This window comes from Nipponia nippon, unplaced genomic scaffold, assembly GCF_047370975.1.
Source record: "Nipponia nippon isolate SJK-2023a ecotype South Korea unplaced genomic scaffold, ASM4737097v1 scaffold_5, whole genome shotgun sequence".
NCBI lineage: Eukaryota > Metazoa > Chordata > Aves > Pelecaniformes > Threskiornithidae > Nipponia > Nipponia nippon.
Window position 1 is genome coordinate 18,500,608 of NW_028262369.1, and position 22,436 is coordinate 18,523,043.

The 22,436-nt window shown below is 59.9% G+C and overlaps 2 protein-coding genes and 1 long non-coding RNA gene across 4 annotated transcripts in view; 1 reads left to right on the forward strand and 2 right to left on the reverse strand.

Annotated features, from left to right (window-relative positions):
- USP31 (ubiquitin specific peptidase 31) overlaps nt 1-2,126 on the forward strand; it is a 71,693-nt gene extending 69,567 nt beyond the window's left edge. Inside the window, exon 18 of the transcript XR_015699234.1 lies at nt 2,010-2,126. The gene's annotated coding sequence lies outside the window, so the exon portion shown is untranslated. The remainder of the gene's footprint in view (nt 1-2,009) is intronic.
- HS3ST2 (heparan sulfate-glucosamine 3-sulfotransferase 2) lies at nt 1,900-16,889 on the reverse strand. Its single transcript, XM_087734380.1, has 2 exons — nt 16,402-16,889; nt 1,900-3,225 (listed from the first exon to the last, which is right to left on the reverse strand). Exons 1-2 carry the CDS (start codon nt 16,887-16,889, stop codon nt 2,607-2,609), a joined length of 1,107 nt encoding a protein of 368 aa, XP_087590506.1. The 3' UTR covers nt 1,900-2,606.
- LOC148052064 (uncharacterized) lies at nt 11,640-16,193 on the reverse strand. Of its 2 annotated transcripts, XR_015699237.1 has the most exons (4): nt 15,812-16,193; nt 15,333-15,708; nt 15,122-15,246; nt 11,640-14,871 (listed from the first exon to the last, which is right to left on the reverse strand). It is a non-coding gene; the product is annotated as an uncharacterized LOC148052064 (long non-coding RNA). The 2 variants fall into 2 exon arrangements; XR_015699236.1 differs by having other exon boundaries at nt 11,640-15,246.
- Nucleotides 16,890-22,436: the final 5,547 nt, after the last annotated feature.

Genomic DNA, 22,436 nt, shown 5'->3' on the forward strand with positions numbered 1-22,436 from the left:
AAGCCTGCCTCTGTGACTCACCAGCTCTGGGGGTGCCTGTGTCCACCACACCACGGGGTGACACCATGCCCTGCTGGATCACGGCCACCCTGGGAGGACACCCCCCCCTTTGCCGCTCTACCCAGGCACTTTTCCTGTGGCCCCGCTGCGACCGGAGGATGAGTCTGAGCGGGGCTGGCCAGGAATCGCCCTTGCTGTGCCCAGCTCCATGCTGGCAGCGGGTGGAGGGGGCCTGGGAAGGGGGTTTTGTCACTGGCCTGTCATACCCTGGGCTGTTCTGCCACCGAGCACATGGGGACCTAACAGCCATCAGTGCCTGAAGCACTGGCCCTGCCATGGCACCCACGCTGCGCTGGCAAATGCGGTGGGAGCCTCCCAGCCCGTCCTGCCGCTCCTGGGCTGCTCCCTGCCCTGGGGACAGCCTGGCTGCAGAACGGCACCGACACTTGTTTGTACAGGCATGGGGGAGAGGCTGAAGGCTTGGGCTGAGATTTAGATGCTAGTGGTAAATTGCAACCTTTGACAGAAATGCCTGAGATTTACTACGAAAATCAATAGATGATTCAAACAGTCCAGCACTCGGAAAGGCAAATAACACCACTCCAACAAGAGCCGTTATTGATATTCATGAACAGTGGTGCTCATTACAGGGCCTGCTCACAGGTTTGTAAGATGGATTGCTGCAGGATGGGATGGAGCTACGTGTGTGCATCCACAGAGCAGGCACTCCCCTGGCAGGCTGGGACCCCACGCTGCCTGGCCGTGCCAGCATGGTGATCAGCAGCTCATCCCCGTGGCCGAGCCCTGTGGGAGCTGACTGGGTCCCCGACTCCCCCGGCTGCTCGCCATGTGCTGAGCTGGGAGCACAGCAGCACTGAGCCAGGAGCACAGTGATGCTGCACCCGGCTCCGAGCACCCGAGGATGCAGCCCATCAATCTCAGCTCCAGGCAGAATGCTGAGCTGGGAGAATTCCCCGTCCCCGAACGTGCCAGCAGTCAGAGGGCGGCTGGTCCCGGGATCAGCTCAGCGAGGTGTGGGGAGAGATGCTTGCAGGAGGGGCAGCGATGGGGCTGACCTGGCTGGGGTGAGGGGCGCCCACCTACACGCTGCCAGACACTGCAGTGTTGCAGAGATTGGCTGGGTTTGGGGACCAGTGGCTGGGCTGGTGCTGAGGGTGCGCCCGCAGGGAGCAGCGCTGGGGTGCATCAGGGAGGGATGGGGGGCTCTGCTCCAGCCCTGCTTGGAGAAGCTACGGCAGCTCCCAGCTCCCGGCTGGCACGGTCCTGTTGTGGCTCGGTGAGACGGTGTAGGAGCTGCCCAGGGCACGTGCACCTTGCAGCACATCCCCAGTGCCTGGCTGCAGGTGCTGCATCTGCTGCTGTGCTTCGTGCAGCTGAGGCAAGGCAGGAGGGGCTGCCTGCAGAGCCTGCCCATGGTGCAGCACCTCCACCGGGGCCGGCTGCAGCCACTGGGGAGGTAAATCAAAGGACAACCATGACTAATGCAACGGGAGGTGTGCACAGGCTGGGGGAGCCATCTAGCAAAGTGTGCAGCACTTGACATTTCAGTGTAATTGTGGGCTCCTGTAGAACAGCCCATTAAGTTCAACCATAAATTACTGCTGCTTACGTCTAATGCAGCGTCCGCCCCTGGCCCCTGGCAGGAGGCAGCATTAACCCTGGGGTCCTCTGCCACTCCTGAGCGGTGCCGCTACCTCTGTGAAGGGCTGTGCCACAGGTCCCCTCCTCGCCATGCCAGGCTGTCCTGCCCCAAGCCCCATGCCTGCCACCTCGCCTGACCCGTGGCTGCAGTGGGGCTTTGCATGGCCCTCGGCAGCACTGCACGGGCAGCGGTGCAGCACGGGGCTGCCCAGCCTTGCCCTAAGAAAAGCCCATGCATACGGACCAGTGGTAGCCGCTTTTATTTACACAAAGGGATCACATGCTGAACAAGGAAACTAGTGCCACTAAAGTACCCGTAACAGCAGGATTCTGTGCTTTATTCACAGGACAAAATATTGGTACAACATTTTTCATAGACTTCTTTTTCAAGCAGATACATCTCACTGTCCTCATGGTTACACGCTGTGCTTAAGTGATGAAAGGCAAAGCAGAGCATCCAGAGCTCTGCCCACCCCAGCACTGTGGCGGGATGTGGCCCTGCAGGGACAGCCCCACGGCCGCTGCTCGCAGTCAGAGGGTGTCCGGGAGCACCGGTTTGCTTTGAGACACAGAGGAAGGATGTGCCTGGGCGCAGCCTGCAAATGGGCTGCAAGACAGGGCCATCACCGTGGCCCCAGGGACCGCATGGCAGTAAAAGCAAATGGGACCCCACGGAGCGAGCCACAGCACCACTGACCTGCCGCGATGACCAGTGCCTGCCAGGCACTCATCCCTCGTGGCTGCGGCAGGACTCTGTGTCTTCCCCTGTCTCGGCTTGCACTGGAGCATCCCAGCCTCCCGAGGGTCGGGAAAGCCCCTTGCCTGCCTCTGCTCACAGATTCTGGGCAGGACGGGCTGGCCGGGGGGGTCCTGGTGCCAGCCCCTCTGGGCCCCCTTCATGGAAGACTGCAGCCTCACGTCACCACGGCTCTGCTCCCAGACGCTTATTCCCACCTGAAGTCCTGCCCGACTGTTTCATAGAATTTGATATTATAAGGTCTATAAAAGTCCCGAAGCTGCTCGATCACCTCGGGGTCTATCTGCACGTGAGTCCTGCCTTTGGACTTGCCCAGGCAGCGAGGCAAGCCACTGCTCTCTGACTTCTTCAGGCAAGGAAAACCTTTTGTCTTGTTGAAGTAGAAGTGCTTGTCCGTGATAACCCGTTTGATGCCCAGGAAGTCCTGGACTTTGCCCATCTCCCCGGCTGGGTCCGTGATCAGCTTCTCCCCGCTAACAAAGTGGATCTGGGAGAGGGGGAAATACTGAAGCCAGCTCTCCAGGTGCACGGCATACATCCCAATGCGGATGGCATTCCAGGATGTGTCCACCAGCCCCAGGCTGCGGTTGCGGAAGGACAGTCCCTCGAAAGTGGGGATGTCCGGCTTCTTAGAAAGCGTCTGTGTGTAGTCCGAGATGGCCCGGGTGACCGGGTTCCTCACCACTACGATCAGCTTTGTGTCCCGGGACATGTTGAAGATCCGCCGTGGTGCCTCCTTGGTGACGAAGTAGCTGGGGGTCTTCTCCACTGTGATCTGGCTGTCAAGCGTTCGTGGCATCAGGCTCCTGCAAGCGAAGCAGAGGGTGATGGTGAGAAAGGAGCCATGAGGCGTGGCACTGGGAAGTGGTGTCTGCAGTGTGGGGCTGGTGTGGTGTCCCCTCCCGGCAGGACAAGGCAGGACCAGGCAGGTGCAGCTCCCTCTTGCAGCGCTGCAGAGGGCCCCTGGCCATGACCATCTCCCGGGTCCATCCCAGCCCCAAGGGACCCCAGCGCAAAGGATGGGGCACCGGCAGCCCTGCTGGCACAGCAGCAGGCAGAGAAGCTCGGCTCCCAGGAGGGCAAAGCCAGGCAGGATGGAGGGCAAGGGCACAGCCAGACTGCCGGGGACCCCAGAGCTGCAAGGCAGCCCAGGCTGCTCCGTCCCCATCGTTGGTAAAGTCATTATCAATGTAAGGAAAGCACTGGAGCTCAGTCTGCCGCCAGGAAGGGGAGCGGGTCCTGTCACCCACCCTGCTTGCTAGCACGGATGCATTACCCAGCAGACAGTCTCTGCTGGAGCCTGTGCTCAGCCTTTCACCCCCCATTCCTACATCAGTTCTCATTTGCAACAGAAATTACAGCAGCTCCTTCTGGAATTACTTCAATTACGTGGCGTCTCTCCTCCCTGATCACATCACGGTGCACTCTGGCTCCCATGCTCCCCGTGCTGCCGGCACCGCAGCGAGCACTGTGCCTGTGGCAGAGGAGGGTGCCAGCCCAGGAGCCAGGGTGCTGGCCTCCAGCACCCACCAGGAGCACAGTCCCCTCATCCTTCTGCCCTCATCCTGGAGGCAGGCGGGAAATCAGTGCTGCCTGCACGCAACCCTTGTGCCCAGTGAGGGCAAGGGCTGCTGGGCCGGGATGCAGGAGCGTGGGGGCTGTGTGATGCCACCACCACGAGAAGCTGTGGGAAGTGATGGCTGCATCCCTGGGCGCTGTGCTGCTCCTCTGGTGGGACCTGGGAGCAAGGGGCTGCCCAGGGACATGGGGCTTGTGCCCATGAGGGTATCACCCACCCTGCTGGGGACTTGGTCAGGCCCAGTGGCTCCGAGATGGGGTCCTGCACACACCCAGCTGTTTCTGGTGCAGGGAGCTGGGCTGCAAGGCTAGGGAGGGAGCACCAGACTGGGGGAAAATGTAGCATCCCTGCAGCCCAGCTTAGCACTAATTAAATCATTTGCTTTGACATGTGAACATCTGAATCAAATAAAAACTAATGGGATGGAAAGATTTATAAATTGGTCTTGTATTACTAGAGTAAACTATCAAATCCATCTCAGCCAGATTCATGGTGCCGCAGGTCCCCTGGCTGGAGCAGGCAGGGAATGGGCAGGGAGTGGGCAGGGAGCACCTGGCTGGAGTGGGCAGGGAGCGCCGGCAGCCAGGACAAGGCCAGCGCCCCGTGGGTACCAACTGGCACCAGCACCCATGCTGGGAAGCGTGCTGCCACCACGGCAGCTCTGGGCACACAGGAGCCCTTCCAGCAGCAGTGCCACGGCGAGCCGGGTGCCTGCCCTGGGGCTGCTGCCCTCCTGCCCCAGCCCCTCGGGGAGAAGCGCAGGGTGGAAGGGCACCTTCTATTGCAATTATGCTCATTACTCAGAAGCATCTGCCACTTTTCCCACTTTGTGGTGCAAGTTGGTGGCTTGTGTTCATAAACTGGTTGGTTTGGATTCAGCTGTGCAGCAGAACACAGGCTGAGAGGCACGGTCAGGAGCTGCCTGGGGAGAGCTGTATGGGGAATTGTGAAAAGTGCCTCCAGGAGTGTTCATTTTAAAACAGAGCCTATATGTTCAACACGAGGCGCCCACGCATGCCCAGTACAGAGCAGCACACTGGCTGCCAGAGAGCCCATGGGCAGCCTGGCCACAGGGACCCCAGGGAGCAGCAGGGGTGTCCCCAGGTCTGTCACCTCCTGCTGCACCTTACCGGGGACACAGGACGGCTCTTCCAAGAGGAAAGGGCGAGCTCAGCTGGCTTGCTCCCCTCACGGACCCAGGGAGATGCTTTGGTGCACAGTAAGCATGTTGCGGCGAGGGGGACTGGGCAGCGAGGCTGCCGCCCTCCAGCCGCGTCCACACCCTGGCAGCCCCATGGCACTGGCAGCAGCCGCTGCGTGAGCAGGCACGGTGTTAACTCAGCTCGTGGGACTCCTTGTGAGCCCCCCGTTCCCCCACAATGCACATCCCCCAGACAGGGTCTGCCCCAGCTGGGCACCGCAGCGGGTGTTCACCCCTGCAAGGGGATTCAGGGAAGGAGGCTGGGGAGGAGCTGGTACAACAGTCACTTTGATAGACTTGGAGCTATGGATGTCTGAGTAGCCCAGCGAGGCCTCGGGACAGAAGCAGTCAGGGAAAGCAAACATCAGCAACCCTGGCTGCAGCAATTCAGCTGGAGAGAGCGAGGCACTGATTTATTCATGGGATAAACCCTGCACAACTGCCACGGCCATGCTGCCTTGCTGGCATGCTGCAACACTGGTGTTTCTGAGAGCTGCATCAGTCCAGTGACCGAAACTAGAAGTCATTGCAGGGTCTCTAAAGCACGGTCCACAGCCACCAGCTTTGGGGCTTGCTCTGCAGCGAGAAACCCCATGAAAGACCTAACTGGGAGGAGATACGACAGCAGCCCACAACATCCTGCATGACAAGGAGACCATGATGGAAGACCCAGGGCATTGCAGGGGGCAGCAGCATGCGCCAAGGGCAGTGGGTCCCCAGTGGACCCAGGACACTCCCTGTGAAGGTGACGTGGGGACAAGTAGAGACCATGGTCCAGGGGGACCGGATGAGCAGCTGGAAGAGACCTGTGGAGAGATACTAAAGAGACGTGCCCAGAGGTCTGTGCCAGGCTGTCGAAGAGCTACAGGAGATGATGGCCAAGGCCATCCTCACTCCCCCAGGTGCTGGCACAGGGACAGGGTCCCCAGGCCACATGTGGCCCCAGAGCTGCCACCCTGCTGCCCCCTCGGCGGGGAGATGGGGGCTGTGTGAGGGTACAGGGGCTGCCCATCCTGGGGCAGCCAGCCCGCACACGCTCACACGCTCTTAACCAGTTTCCTCATTTGAAAGAGAACGAACTAGTTCATTAGCATAAATTAACAGGGCTGTTTTACAGAGGTACCTGAGCACGGATGTGGCTTAATTGGCCTCTCCCACTGCTCTGCTTCAAACCCCGTAAATCCCGATTACGATTCCCATTGTTTAATGACTGTCAGGAAATGCTAATTTAGCGGCACGCACCACAGCTGTATCTCTGTATCACAAACAAGTTTCATCATAAATCAGCACGGGACAGCTTTTTAAGTGATTCACTATTACAATATATTGGTGGAGAATCATAAACCTGCTGTTTCATTAATGGCTCATCTTCAGGCTTGTTAGACTTTCATTACCTGAGCTATTAGGTCCATGTATTCAAAAAATGAAATTACAGGTTCTAATCCATTATGAAAAACACAAAATCTCTGCATAGTAAATTACTGAAATGAGACTAGAGTTGTTTTTTTATAAATGGACTCCCAGTGTTTGCTGCTCCTGAACAACAGAGACTGCTGAGACAACAAAACACAACCCGAATAGATAAATAAATCACCAGTGAAACCATGCAAGGGGGAGAAATGTCACCCAGGCATTCATCTTTATGTTAACGGTGGGATCCCCAGGGCTGCAAGAGCGGGGGAATGCACTGCAAACTTAATTACAGCTGACTTTAAAATGATATTTTTGGACTTCTGCATTCACAGAGTTATTTGCATACAAATAGCATGTCACATAGTTTTAAGCCCAAGGCTCGTGTGTTTAGGTGTCAAAGCTCTCGGTAGCCGGCTCTCGGTGCCACACAGCCAGGGCTCAGGCAGGAGCCGCTCCTGTTGCTTCGGGGATCTGTCCTGGGTGCCTGCGACTTTGCTGAAGATCCCCAGCCAGCCTCAGCACCAGCCCCTGGCACATGCTGCACGAGCTGCTGCCAGGCGGTGCCAGAGCTGACACCAGCACGGTGACGTACCAGCGACATCGGTGCGGAGGGATGGCTGGAGCACTCGTGTGGAGCAGAGAGGAGACACCAAAGCTGTCGTTCTTGGGAGAGCTGCTGGGTGCCGAGGGATGATCAGCGACTGCCTCCTCCTGCACCAGGGATGAGGACGGTGCTGCTGGGAGGGGGATGGCGCGGCTGCCCACACGACCCCACTAGATAACGGGTTCCCCTGTGATGGTGGAGCTGGGGGGGGTGCCTCTGCCGTGGGAGGGGCGGGGGTGGTTTTGGTGGTCTGGGAGGGCAGCATGAGGCTGTTTCCCTCAGCCCCAGCCCTCCCCTCCAAGGCCCCTCCAGTTCCCTGCAGCGTGACAGCGCTGCCCACACTGGTGTCACACCAGTGCCCTCCCCATCAGCATGGTCAGGCTGGAGAAACACCAAGGCTTTCTGCACAAGCCATCCGCACTGTATCCTGGTGATGGGAATCTGCGATGCAGCAGAAACGGAGGTCAAAAATGCTGATGCTGCGTGAATACTGGGGCAGCTCTGCACAGAAATCATTAGGGACATCGTAGTGGAGCAAACTCCACTCTGTCCTTGCAGCAATGCTGTGGGCTGGAGAGCAGAGCAGCCTGTCCCTCCCCTGCACCCGGCTCCCTCCGACTGCCTGGGAGAGAAAAACCACAAGGGAGGGTCATGAATATGCCCAGCACCGGCCCAGCCCTGCTGCTCTTTGCAGAGGGTGCTGTGCTTTGCCCCAGCCCGGGCTCCCTGCCCAGATCAGAGCTGCTGCCTGCGCTGCTGCCCACACCCACCCACAGCTGCAAGACCAGAGACACAGCCTTGGCCTGTGGAGCATCGCTCCAGGGATGCACGAGACGGGTCCCCTCCGAGGAGGGACATGCCTCAGTGGAAGGTGTCGGAAGCTCTTCCCAGCAGTAATGCTGGGATGCAGCTCACCCCTCGTTCCCCACAGATGCCGTTCAGCAGCCACAGGCTTTTCACTTCATTTGCTTTTCATTGCTCTTGTTAAGAAGGCTGAAGCTCTGACCAACAGAGGCATTTAATTATCAGGGGCATCACAGCTCCCCCCAGGACAGTCCATCAGTTGGGGGCTGCAGGCACGTGTACTCAACGGTGCCCCTACAAACGCTCCCCTGGGGCTGGGGGCTCCCACGCAGCAGGTCCTGCTGGGCATACCTGGGGGGAGCAGCGGGCATCGCTGGCACCAGCCAAATCCCCTGCTCAATGCATTACTCTGGCTGGAGAGACAGCATTAATTCCTCTTGAATTAGAGATTGTTTTCATTATAGTTACTCAGTTCTTAAAGCCGTTTAGTGCCATTTGACATGGACATTTACGCTCCTTTCCAACCGGCAGATTTAGAGGTTGCATTTGCCCACGTTACTGGAGAGGGGACACATGTCAGGTACATCCAGTCGCTGGCATGGCCCCAGGAGAGCTGCTGTCCCCTGATGTGGCTGAACCAGCGTCACTTTGCCCCACGGTGCCTGGGAGCTGGCACATCCCTGGGCAGCCCCCATGGCCCCACAGCTCGGGGGCGGCAGCAGCAGAGAGCCTGGCCCCAGCTGCGGCTGTGCCAGTGCAAAGGCAGCACCTCGCCCTGAAGGAGTTAACTTTTCACCAGCACCTTTCCTAGACCTGAATTATTAATTTTCTTATAATCTGCCTTTGCGCACCCTGCGGCCCCTACAACACTCCCACATTAAAGAAACATGTGCTCCCTCGCTGGCTGTGCTGCTTTGATGTCGAACATGCGTGAAACACTCTCCCAGGGAGGAATTTGTACAAAAATTCATCAGACGATTGAGATATTGCAGATAAGCGTGCGTGGGAAGAGTGCCCGTCCGATAATCCCGTTACAGCACCAGCCCCTCCATCCAGCTTGCAGAGCGCAGAGGAGAGCAGGGCAGCTCCCGGGTAAATATTTGCCTGCTGCAGCTTGCTGCGTGCAAGGACGTGGCAGGCACATCCTGGGCTCTCCTCGGAGGCTAGAGACTGACGTGTGCGTAATCCTGGACTCCATCCACTCATTGGCATAAAAACAAACTGTTTAATTTGGCAAAAAACCCAAGTGCTGCCTCTTGTGATGTTGTGCGCTTTCCCTCTTCCAGCTGATGTCGCAGGCTCACTGGCTGCATCTGGGAACACTGCCTGTGTGCAGGCAGGGAGAGGGGAGCCCACCAGGCTGGGAGCCAAAATCCTCCAGCACAAGCAAGCACCTGCTCGCCGCCCTCTCGGTGGGGCTGGACTGGCTGGGGCTTAATGGTGGTGGGGCAGCGACGAGGGTCACTGCTCCATGTGGCACCGGAGAGCTGGGAAAACGGTAGGCTGCAAGCGTGTCTCCAGCTGCAGCTCAACGTGGCAGAGACGAGCACAGAAACTCTTCCAAGAGCGCAGACTGGCATCAGGATGGTCCCGTGGGACCACTCCACCTTGACCTGGTGGCAGGTCCCCTCCCCACGCCACAGCCTGCCCCTCGCCCCCTCGACTGGAGCTGTGTGGGAGGGCTGCCTGCCGGACTGCCCTGGCAGGAGCAGGGGAAGGCACAGACAGAATCCCACTGGCAATGGCGGAGCGAGCCCAGCTGCTGCAAAGGAGTCAGCACTGCAGCAGGAGCCTGGCCCTGAGCTCCCAGCCCGCTGCCATGGGGGCTGTGCCATGCCATGCCATGCCATGCCACGCTGTGCTGTGCTGCGGGTGCACACAGCTGACAGCCACTACCAGCTCTCAGCTGGTGGCCCAGCCCTGCTGGGCTCAGCAGGACTGTGAATACATCAGTAGCCAAAAGCTCAAGCAAAGCTACACGGAAGTTTAAGCAAAACTGGGTCAACCATGCGAGAAACTGAGGTGTGAGGAAGACAAAAAACTCTCCCCAGCTGAGTGACATTGCAGCAGATGTCTAGGACACAGGACACCCCGGCCGAGAGCAGCACAGCTGGTGCTTCGCAGTGAAAGAATCCTGCGAGGAGTTTATGGGGCAAACAGGAATCCCCCAGCCTGGGTCCCCCTGGTGCCGCTGCCACATCCCCTCCCCTGACCCGCTAAGGCTGGCAGCACTACAATAACGGAGTCCGGGAGAGGGCTGGCCCCGGGAGCAGGGCTCCTGCAATGCTGAGCGGGATGGACTCGCTGCGTCCTCCCAGCCCGCACGGTTTGAGAGATGCACCACGTCCGCCCCGAGGAAACACCACCCCAAGGGACCGTGGCCCAGGCAGTGGCTAGCCCAGCCCTACATCCCTGCTGCCATCGCCCCCGCTAATGCAGCCTCAGATTTAATGATGGATCGGCTGCCTTTAATAAATGTTTATGTTCAAAGAATTTATACCAGTGCTCACAGACAGCTAATGAGGGACATTTCAATGCATAAAAGCAGTGTGAACACAGTAATTAACTTTGTTGCTGATTCATTTTTAATCATTTAAATGCTCCAGAGATTTGCGGTGTCCTTTAAGTCAACAAAATCTTTTCCAAAGGGCATGCTGCTGACACCCTTCAGGCACACAAACCGTCATGTAACTCCCCTCTTCCTAAATAACCGTCCAGCACCGACTGAGAGCCCAACAAAGCCCAAGGCCAGCACTGATGGGACCGCAGCTGGGAGGCGGTGGGAGGCGAGGGCTTCCCAGTGCAGTGCTCGCAGAGCCCAGCTCACCAGCCCTGCCACTACTGCTGGGTCGGGGCAGACAGCGCACCAGAGTGCACGCACCCCAGACCAGCGTGAGCCCAGCTACTGGGTGAGGCCCTGTGGCTCATGGAGAAAGGCTAGGGTCTCCCTCTCTCTCATTTTCAAGGCAACTCCTTCCATAGGTAAAACTTTAAAAATGAATATTAATTTTAAAAAATCACCTAATATGCCCCAGCTGCTGCAGTGATTCCCTAGTTAAAGGCTAGTGTCAGAGATATGTTGCCCACTTGGTGATCTTCCAGTGCTCTGGAGTGTGCAAATGGATGGGACAACGTGCCAGCACCAAGAACAAACCACACCAACCCACCAGCGGGTCCTCCAGACCCCACATCACACGCCAGCACTGAGAAAGAGTGACTCCATCCATGTCTAACGTGCCTGCTGCTGGGGACACAACTGGGACACAGTCATCATGCGGAGGATCCAGGGCTGCAGACACCCAAAAGCGCCGGGTGCTGCTGGCCGCGTGCCTGGGTGGCTGCTGTGCTGCCAGAGGGTCTCGGGTACTGTCTGCCCCGGGAGGCTGCTCTGGGCCCTGCTCCCAGCCTGGCGGCAGCAGGCAGCATGCACATCCCAGCTGTCCCTGGAGCACACACTGCGTGCAGATACCGCAGACAGTGCCTGACCCCCGTGAGGGACACCCAACACCCAAGGTCACCAGGGACTGGTGTCCTTCTCTTGTCGGCTTCGTGAAGCATCCATGCCCACGGCCATGCCAGGTTATGGGCTGGATTTCGTGCTACCGAAGTGAAGGTTAGAACAAATTGCAGCGTTTACAAACAAGGTCATGGAAGACAGAGCAAGAACATGCATCATTAATATTGAAGGCTTAGCGCCCTGTGTGTATTTACCTCCCTGTGTTTCTCCCAGCACCTCAGCAGGGGAAGCCCTCCCGAGGCCTGAGCGAGGGTCTCCACGGCACCTGGGCCCACCCAGAGGAGAGCAAGGCAGGACCGCTGCCTGTGGGCAGACGTAGGCAAGGCAGTGACCAGGGAACACGCTGCCTGCAGGGCAGCTCTTCACACAAAAGTCTCTGCTGGATGTTCCGTACCCATTCCTCAGAGCCAGGGCACTCTCTGAAGTCAAGGAAATTTCAAAGCATCCTTGAAGCTTGCTGCCTTCCTCTCTTCTTACTAATTAACTTTAGCAAAATGCACTGTCAGTCAAGCCCACAAAACAGTCCACGTTGTTGGGCAAAGCCTAATGGGCTCACATTTGTGTGTGAGCCAACCTGGCCATTAGCAGAGAGCAATTAGCAAGGCGGAGAGCAGGAGACGGGTTTGCCCGCTCCCTCCTCTCCCTCCCACAGGCACAGGGACGCAGGGATGGCACAGCAATGCTCCCCAGCTGGCAGGGTCTGCTCCCCCAGCACAGCCACAGGGCCCACTGCTCAGAGGCCAGCAGTGCTCCTCGTACTGCTGTGGCCCCAGGAGCATCCCGAAACCAAATGCAGCGCAGGGGGCACAGGGCAGAGCCCCGGCAGCGTGGGTGCCCCCAGGGACCTGTCACACCGGCACGTGGGGAAGCCCAGGCTTGGCCCAAGTGCTGTCCCTGCGACAGGACTCAGGCAGGTGGATGCACATCAGAACCAGATGGGGCTCTCCCCTGTGCCGGCACCCACCTCCTGGCTCAGCTCCTGCAGACAGAGGCACAGGAGAGCCTGCTGGGCAGGAGCTGGGCTCAGCCGCCAGCCAGACCTCCTAGGAAAAGCCCCTCTCTGTGAAGATAACGCTGGAGCATCTGACAGGGTTACTGAGGAATCCTAGGGGAGGAAAAGTGCATCCCGAGATGCTGTAATTACAGAGTTACCACTCAAAGTTAACTCCAAATGAAATGGCACTGTCTTCCGTGTGTTCTGGAAAATATTGAAGGTTATTGGCACGCACTACCTGCAGCAGGAAAAGCTCTCTATTGAACACTTAGTCCAGGATTGGTAATGAATCGATATTCCCCAGTAGCTGGCTGTTTGGTTTCAGTTGTCTTAAAACAGATCTTGCTAAAAATACCTTTCCTGTAGTGTATCTGTAGCTAATGAGGTGGATTAGAGAGGCTGATGGGAATTGGAAACGGCACGGGTGTTTTTGGTCTGAAGTGGGTGAGCAGGCAGCTCCTGGGTGGTGGTCTGGCACAGGGGAAAGCAGAGGGGGCTGGCTCTGCCCAGCGTGCCGTCTCCCAGAGCGGAGGGAGCCAAGGCTGCCCGGGGCAATGGCAGGAGCTAAGACAGGAGGCACCATGAAAACAGCAGCTGTGAGCAAGCACGACATTTGGAGATGGCAAGGACAGGCGGATCAGGAGATGTCCCTTCCCGCTGGTTCTGCCACCTCCACGTCAGACCAACTCCAGGGCAGGGGAAAATGTGGAAAAAACAGGAACTGATGTTTTCAGAGCATCAGAGAGGCTCAGCTCTCACGCTGCTCTCAACTGCATCAAAGACTTACTTGGTCCCTCCGCTCGGCTCCCCACCGAGGCACGAAATGGGAAGGATAGGGCCAGACTGGGCACTCGGCTATCGCATCAGCCAGGGGCTCCTGCAAGCAAAGTCTCTGCTGATGGGGGAAGCCTTTTACCTTTGCCTTTCCAAGGGGTCTGCACTCTGGGCTACCTGCAGAAACCTCACCACGCCATGGTGCTCCCCAAGTACAGCAGCATCACCTCTCCCTGGCTGGCACCCCGCGGTCCCAGTGGGGCAGCCCTTCACAGCCAGCTCTTCACGGCAGCAGCTCTGCCCTTCCCCAGGACACAGCCATCAGCAGGACTGTGCTCTCCTGCTCCGTGGCCTCTTGGCAGAGCGACAGGAGCTCATCACGCTGCAGGTTAGACCTGTTCCACATTTAATTGCTCCACTTGCAAGGAGAAAAATCAATTCCACGTTTTATACATTAGCAGCCTCTGTGCTTAAGTTTTGTCACATTTGTGAGGTTAAAAAAAAAAAAGTAATAAAACCAGGGAAGTGTCATTTAATTGTTTTAGCTGAACTAATTTGGAGGCTCCACTGCTCCGGCATGATCTCTCCATTGATCCAGACGCAAAGCCAGGTCCCGGGCAGCACGCTGCTCACCCGGCCGCGCTCCCATCGCTGCCCCTGCCTCGCTCGGCAGCTGCCCGTCGCCACTGCCACTCACTGTCACAGGCTGCATCCCTCGTGGTCACAGGCGAGTCCCTTCACATGGAGGATCCCAGGCTGAACCACAGCTCAGGGTAGGAGGTCGGCTGCTCGGTACTCACTGCTGCAGCCCCTCGATGCCGAAGTGTGTGTGGGAGGGGGACAGGGCTTCCTGGACCAGCACCACACTAGGTGCCCATGGGTGCCCTTACGTACCCCAGGTGGGGTATGTCCCAGGGCGCAGCCCCTTCCCTTCCTTCAGACAGGTGTTGGCAAGTGCTGCCCTGGCTGGGCTCTGTGGCCCCAGCCCTCCTGCAGGGAGCCACGATCACTTCTGCAGGAGCAGTGCCACGAGGTTTGGTCCTGCGCTGCCTGTGAGGGTCCCAGCCCCAGACTCCCCACACCGACCATATGCATGGGAAGCACAAGAGCCTGGAGAGCTCACAGGGCCAAGGACTGCACGGGGGGACCCCAGCTCAGGACTGGGGGGGCTGCTTCCCAGCCAGGTGCTGAGCACACGCAGCTCCCCGCTGAGAGACAGGCTCACCCAGGACCCATGTGCTGCTCCACCGCCTGTCCTGCTACTCTGGATGCCCTTTAGACAGACTACTGCTGCTCCTGTCCTTATACACCTGTATTGCAGAGCTGCTCCCAGCTGTTTGCTTTTAGGTGATGTAGGATGGGTGGCAGTGTCTGATGTCAGGGAGGAGGGTGGGGGAATGACACAGACCTGCTGAGAGCAAGAGCAGGTGAAGGACATTGCTGCAGCTGCTCTCTAAAGGGCAGGAGGAACTCCGCATGCTGCAGGACAGCTTAGGAGTGGGAAACAACTTCAGCCAGCTTCATCCACACCTGTCCTGGCTCTCCCGTCACTGGCCACCAGTACTGCTGCAAAAGGAGCCAAACATTCCTGGCTGCAAGGTCCGCTGTGACCCAAGTACAACACAAGGCAGCAGACCTGCCTGTGTCTGCAGACAGCCCTCCCCGTGCAGTGCCTGAGCTGCCTCCCCAGGCATGAACCCCAGTTACAGGGGCCGGAGCACCAGCCCCGTGCCCAGCAGGCAGGTGCTGCTCAGAGCAGCTCTGACCTGCTCACAGTCAGACACCAGCACCCTCACGCCACAGGCACAACTCACACCTGCCCAGCAAGGAGACAAACCAGGACCCCAGCAGAGCTGGGAGTGAGCGGTGCCTCCCAACACGTCTGGCAGCTGACGAGCACTGCCCTGCTCTGGAACAGGAGACATCTCTGCTGGGAAACTGCTGCTGCGACAGAGGGGCAAGCGAGCTCAGTGCGTGGCCCCATGAGCTGCCTCCCACAACCTGCCATGATGCTCCGATGCACTGACCGTGCCAGGCATCCTTTCCGCTGTTGCGAGCTCGTAGGTGCCCGGGGGCCAGACCGAGCCCTCCTCTGCCTCCTGAGGCTGATGCCCAGCAGAAGTGCCACGGCCCTGCCCGACAGCAGCCCAGAGCACCTGCAGCGCTCCACAACAGCAGAGCAACCAACCACCGGTACACTGGGTCGGACACCGCGGGGAGAAGGGGGTGAACTGCCTGCACCACCGAGTGCAGGGCCACGGGCAGGGGATGAGCCCACGGGCGCTGTGACTTGCTCACACGCAGTACTCACTGCCTCTCCCTGAGCACCCCCGAGCTCCTCACAAAAGCCTTTACTGACATTAAAATGCCACCATCTCCTGCTGGAGACGCACTCGCTGTTCTCTGCAAAGTATTAGAGATCTCAGATAGACCCGCACTTATCTGAGTTCCGAGAGACAAGACGGCAGAGGACAGGGGCTGCCCCTCTCAGAGCCAGAGATAAAACCTGACGGCAGAAGGATGCTGAGGCACACCGAGTGGGGCCGCAGGGAGGGTAGACGTCCCGTGGGCTAGTCATTCATGGAGGCCCCTTCACGCAGGCAACTGGGACAGGACGCTTCCTCAGACAGGATGGGAAACCTGTTATCGTCCCGGCTCCAGACCCCGTTCCCGGCAGGGCTGGGGCTCGGGCGGTTGCAGCCGCAGCGCTGGCTTGGGATCCAGCAGCCATGTTCCCACAGCCGGGAGGGACGAGCCGCGCAGGGCTGGGGCACGGCTGCCCTGCCCGGAGCCAGCCCGGCCCCGGCCCCGCTCGGCGCCGCAGGAGGAGGAGGGAAAACTCCCGGAGTGCGGCCGGGCGACAGGCTCCGCCGGCAGCACAACGGAGCCCGCCCGTGCCGACCGGCCCGCCCGCTCCCGCCCCGCTCCCGCCCCGCCGGCTCCGCCGATGCCGGCGCCGAGGGACGTGGCAGCACCCGCCGCGGCACCCCGCGTCCGCCACCGGGAGGGGAGAGGGCAGGGGGGACCGGCCGGGGCCGGGCCGCCGCGCAGGGTCGCCCGGGCGGGCGGGGGCCGGCCCGGCAGCGCCGCCCTCACCTGTACCACTCCAGCCCGCGGTCGTAGTTCCTGTCGAAGAAGTGGGGCTCGGTGCCCAGGGCGCGCACGTCGGGGTGCACCCGGATGAACTCCAGCACGGCGCGGGTGCCGCCCTTCTTGACGCCCACCACGATGGCCTGCGGCAGGCGCTTGGCGCCCGGGCGGGCCGGCCCCGGGGGGCTGCGGGCCGGCGGCGCGGGGGGCTCCCGCGGGCGGCGGGCGGGCGCGGCGCTGCCCGGGGGCTCGGCGGGGGGGGACCGCCCGCACGGCCGCGACTTCTGCAGAAGTTTCTTGGCGGCGGCGGCGCTGCGGGCGGGCGCGCAGCGGGCGCGGGGCGCGGCGGGGCCGCCGCAGCAGCAGAGGAGGCTGTAGCAGAGGTAGGAGCAGGAGAGCGACAGCGTGAAGAGGACGAGGACCCTCCGCGCCAGCCGCCGGGACGGAGCCGGAGCCGCAGCCGGGGCCCGCCCGCTCGGCGCCCTATGCGCCATGGCTCCATGGGGCCGCGCCGCCGGGCATGGCGCGGCCCGGCCCGGCGCGGCTCGGCGGGGCGCGCCGCTGCCCCCGGGGCCCCGCAGCGGCGGCGCCCCGCAGCCCGCGCGGCCGCTCCGGCATGTCCCGCGGCTACGCGGCGGCGCGGCCGGGCCGCCCCGGGGGGCTGCGCCCGCCGCCCCGGCCCCTGCGCGCCCGCGGCCCCGCCGCCGCGGCTCCCATCCCCGGCGGGCGCGGCGCGGCTCGGCTCGGCTCGGCTCGGCTCGTGGCTCGGACGGCGGCGGCTCCGGCTCTCGCCTCCGCGGGAAGTGCCGGGGCAGAGGCGGCTGCGCTGCTATTTAAGGGGCCGCCTGACGTCAGCTCCTCCCGGAGCCCCCGCGATCGCTCGGCGGCCGCAGCCTCCCCCGAGCCGGGCCGGGCCAGCCCGCCGGCACAGCCCTCCCGCCCGGGACGGGGACGGGGCTGGGGCCGCCGCGGGGCTGGGGCCGGGCTCGCTCCCCCGCCGGCTCTGCCCTGCCCGGGCGCGGCCCCGCTGCGAGCAGCCCGCCCAGCCCCGCCCCGGCCGGTCCCCCGGGCTCCGCCGTGCCGCTGGGGATGGAGGGCAGGGATGGAGGCGCCCGCTGTCCTGCCCGGCCATCCGGGCAGCTCTGGACCCGCAACGAGTCCTCAGCTACCCAGAGCAGCGGTGCGGGGCCGGGGCCGCCCGGGACAGGCGGGCCGGGAGCGGTGCCTCCCGCAGCCGCACAGCCCCCAGGCCGGGAACGCGAACGGGCACCGGAGCGGGTGTGAGCAGCCACCGATTCGGGAGCCGGGCAGACAGGGCTCGGAGCTGTGCACGGGCACAGCTGCCAGCGAGGCAACGTGCCCAGCCCGTCCCCAGGGATCCTCCTTCCCGGGTGCCGGAGCCGCTCTGCCCTGCAGCCAGCTTCCTCCGAGGGAGGGGACAGGAGCAAGGAGGGGCCGCCCCGCACGGCAGCAACGATTTCTGTCCTCGGCAAGGGCCGGGAGAGCAGCCATCGGCCGCTGTGGTACCGCCGAGTAAGTAAGAAGGAAAGGCTCGAAAAAGATGCAAGAATTAAATTTCTCTGCCAGGCTGGGGCTGCTCAGCCTCTCCTGTATGGTTTATGATGCCCTACCAGCAGGGTGACCCAGGAAAACCACAAGGCTGTTGCAGGGTATGGGTGCAGGTTGTTGCTCCATCCCTACCCCTCTGGCTCCCTCTGCTTGACACGGCTTCTTCCCTCTCACACCCTGGCATCCCAGGCTTCTGCTTGGCTGCTCATGCTAAAGGCAAAGGGCCGCGTGCAGCACCGCTTAAACATTAACAGCCATTGTCCCTGCTTTCTCAGCACAGAAAGCTTGTTCAGCTGCAGAAAACTACTTGCCTTGTTACTTGGGAAGAAGGATGATAATAGAGAGAGACAGGCAAAAAGCGCCAGCCCAACACAAACAAGGATGCTGCAAGCTGCAGCCAGTCCAGGGTGGGGATGAGGTTTCCTCTTGTGCAACACCCAGGAACTCGGCGCAGATGTAAAGAAAGAAGGAAAAGATGGCTGAAAAGCAGTGCATTCCGCAGTCTTTTTCACCTGTGCTGGTGTGGGAGCAGTGGGATTGGACCTTTCTGGGAATTTTAAAATAGTTTCTTAAGGAAGAAAGAGTCTGCTGGCTCAGGAGAGCTCTGGAACTGGAGGACAGGGGCTGAGTCCTCATGGGGCCAACCTCATCATCCTGACGTGCCAAAGTCACCCACAGGGGTTTTGCATTTTGGGACATTTGGTACCACGTTTGCTGCTCTGTGTCACAGCCCCTGGCAGGCTGGGCACCAGCACCCCTGTGCGGGTCAAGGTAGGGAGACGGAGCCATGCATCCAGTGTCAGCCTGGAGGAGCCAGACCAGCACTGGGCTATTCCTGGCTGGTGTAAACTCACCCACATCTGATACTTCCACTGGGCTGTATGCCCTCCCACCTGAGCTGGTGCAGCACCGAGCAGGGAGGTGGCACTGACAGAGCCCACGGGGGTTCAGCCCCTCAGCCGGGGGATGCTGCCCTGCCCGGGTGGTGATAGCAGGGCAGGAGCACGGGAGCAGGGGTACCCGAGGGGCCGGGCATCAGCAGGCTGCCCTTCCAGCGGCTGGAGTTGTCCATCACTCAGTTCTGCTCCATGACAAACTGCCAAAGTAGATCTGTGGAAAAGTTGCTTTTTCCATTTTTAGCCGTTTTATTGCCTCCATGTGGTGATCCAGCCTCGGCAGCAAACACATTGCTTAAGCATGAACATTAGAGGCGTCTGGATAAATAAAGCTGGTGTCGATGCCTAGACACCTCCAGGTTTCTGCACTTGCAAGGGAGGAATGTTTTGTAAAGCTGACAATTTTGCTTTCAGTCTTTGTATCTTTGCAGGGCATGTCTTTTCCATGACACGTTTGCTGTTTACACCCGACTCCACATAAACAACAGCTTTCTGGCACTTTCGGCACACTCCTGGCCCTGCCACCTGTGCTAACAGGAGCCCCAGGAGTCACCCCCGAGTGGGATCCCCCCCGGGGTGGGGAGCCAGGCACCGTGCCGTGGCAGGAGCTGCCCCGGCATAGTGGGAGGAAGGAGCCCTCTGAATCCCTGCAGGAGATTCCCCTCCCATCAGCCAGCACCTCGCAGCACAGGGGCTGGAGGAACCACTGCTGCGAGCTTTGGAGAAGGTCCTGCCTCCCCTTCTGCCTCCCCTTCACCCATTCCTGAACTGAGCTGGCACTGCGTTTTGCTGCCAGCCTTACACCTTCCTCTCCTGTGTCTGCTTTTCTCCACCTCCGTTAGCGCCTTTTCAGGCTCCCACCAATGCCCCTCTCTCCTCCTCACCTCTCCTGGGTTCCTGGCTCTCTTCCTAAGTTGACCTTTCCCATCCTTCCTCCTTCGTCTCTCCCAGGCTCTCTGATCTCCCTGCTGGGGTGGGATTTACCAAAGCAGCTTGAGACCCTGGCATTAGTCCTGAAGGCCCCTCACAGAGCCCTGGCCCTCCCAGGCCAGTTGCAGCTCATTGCACAGTCCTGGATGCTGGTTTGCCCCAGGACAGTTTCTCTGAATGCCCCCAGGAAGTCTCTCGTGCTCCTCCCTTCCCACCCTGCCCAGAGCAGCGCCCAGCTCACAGGACCGTGGGGGCTGTGGCCAGACAGCACTCACGACACAGACACCACGGAAGGGATCTGGAGCTTGTCCCTGTCCCTCAGCCCTCTTGCCTTGCTTCCCCCCGGGGCACTGGTCACCTCAGGCCACGAACTGACAGCAGGCAAGAACCACTGCCGAGGGGCTCCCAGCTCAGTGGGTTTGCCACGGAGGACCCAGTCCAAGGGCTCATCCCAAGCACAGGCAACTGATGGGCAGGCAAAAAGAGAAAGGCTGCGGAACTATAGGGATCAGAAGATTATTAGAGAAATACACAAAGAAAGTCAGTGCCAGGAGCATATGAAACCTATAGAAAAAAAGAGAGGCAATAAAATGCATACTGGAAATAGCAAATAAGATTAAAGGTGATATTCTACCCTTCATGTCTTCAGGTTGTAGGTAGAAGAGATCAAGGTTAGAATTTATTTCCAGAGCCAAAAAAAGCCCTTAGGGCCAAAGTGTCAGTGTTAATCCAGTTTTCTGTGTCTAATATGTATGTCATTAACAGCCTTTTGATTCTGGGCTGACAAACTGCCACCTTTCTTTGTGCTGGGAATTGATGGCTGAGCAGTACATGTACCTGGACGGGGCGGGGGGGGGTCTTCAGTACCACAGGGCAGCTGAGGCTGAGCTGCTCCAGCCTCATGGCCCTGGCAATGTCCTTGAATGCCTGCACAGAGCCTCTGCTGCAGGGTCTGCTGCTCTTGAGTGTCTCCCAGTTCTCCCTGTCCTGGCAGGAAACTTGGAGCTGGAAAAAGGACATTCCAGTGTTTAGCAACTGGGAAGCAGAAGAGCGAGGGATGCAGCCGAGCCAGATCTGTGGGCAGCAGCGGGGTGCCAGGAGGGCATGAGGACAGGGGTCAGGGCTGATGGTGCTCAGAGACCTGCTGCATGTCCCCTGGGACCACTGCGGGTGCTGCAATGGGGTGCATGCCAATGGGACCCAGCCACTCTCTCCTGCTCCAGCCAGTGCTGAAGGCTCTGGCATCACTGCAGTGACTATCGGCACTCGGGTGGTTCTCCCTTCCTCCCTCCCTCCTCTTTGGTGCAGCCCTTGCACCATCCCAGCCCTGGTGAGAGCCAGGGGCTTGGTGATGTAGAAGATGGAGCCCATCAGCTAATGGCACTTCAGCTGCCCTGGCCTCAGAGCTGCTTCCGAAGGCTGATCCCATCTCCCTCAGCTCATCACCACCAAACTCAGTGCTGCCTGGCAGGTCTCCCAGCTCTGAAGCTGGGGGTCTCCCAAGGGCAGCAGAGTCCAAAAGTGCCTGTCAGACCACAGGGTGGAAGTGGAGACTTTCCGAGCTGCCTTAAATTGAGTCTGAAACTCCTGTTAAACCTCATTAATCAGTTGTAAATGCACTGTATTCTGAATAAGGCCAGAAACAATAAATTTAATTTTGACTCTCACTCAAGCTACTTTGGTCCTAATTCTGAGCCTCTTGCCCAGCTGCAGCAGCCAGCCCTGGCCATGCTGCACAAACTCATTTGATTCTGAAATGCATTTTTAAGCAGGATGGAGCAGTGCTTAAAAGCTAAATGGCTTCCCCCGGCTGTAATCACTGCTAGCCGAGTTCTGGAATGAAAGGGATAAAGTCTGGGGGTGGGGGAAGGTTTTAATCTCGCTGAGTAGATTACAGAGATTACTGCAATTTAATCCTTACATATCTGTCACTGACGCTGCAAAGACCATAACTGGAGGTGGGCAGGGGTGCACTGGTGCCCTCTGAGTTCCTGCCCCTCATAGCGGGCGGCCATGCCACGGCCCTGCCACCCACCACGCCGGAGGCAACGGCTGCTCCTGCCAGGATGTGGTCCAGCAGGCACCGACCCCAGCGCTGCAGCTGGTAGGTGAGGATGCCAGGTCGGGCTGACCCTCCATCCCCAGCCATGACTGACTGGGCAGAAGAGGCAGCTGCCGTGGGACTGTGGGCTGAATCCTGCCCACGGGGCTGGGCACCTCCTGTCTGTGCTGGGGCTGGAGATGCACAAAGGCCTGAGGATGAGCTCCTGCCTTGAGGAGGGTAGGGGAAAGGCCCCAGGAGCAGGCAGTGCAGGTGGGGCAAGGATGACCCACAGGCTCCTGATGTCCTGGTCCCCGAGGGCAGCTGGATCCTCCCTCTCTCCACCACAAGCATCTTTCCTACCCTTGAAGGAGCCAGAGGTACCTCCCTAGTGTTGGTGGGCTCTGGGTGGCCGTGCCAGGTCTGTCTGTGTCTTGTGCTGCGGAGCCGCTGTATGAACAGTACAGTGCAGAAAATGATGCAGTCGGCAGAGTTCATCTGCACTCTGCAGCAGACAGGGACCCTGGAACCATCCTCTGCTCCTCATCATTACACCATCACGCATGAAGCTCTCCCAGGCTCTCTGCAGCGGCTGCTTAGGCTAA

Excerpts from the sequence above, each read along its gene's own strand:
- HS3ST2 (XM_087734380.1), bottom strand. The coding sequence starts at position 16,889 with ATGGCGCATAGGGCGCCGAGCGGGCGGGCCCCGGCTGCGGCTCCGGCT. Across the intron at positions 3,226-16,401 it reads CGCGGGCTGGAGTGGTACAG|GAGCCTGATGCCACGAACGC; the intron begins GTGAGGGCGGCG and ends CTTCGCTTGCAG.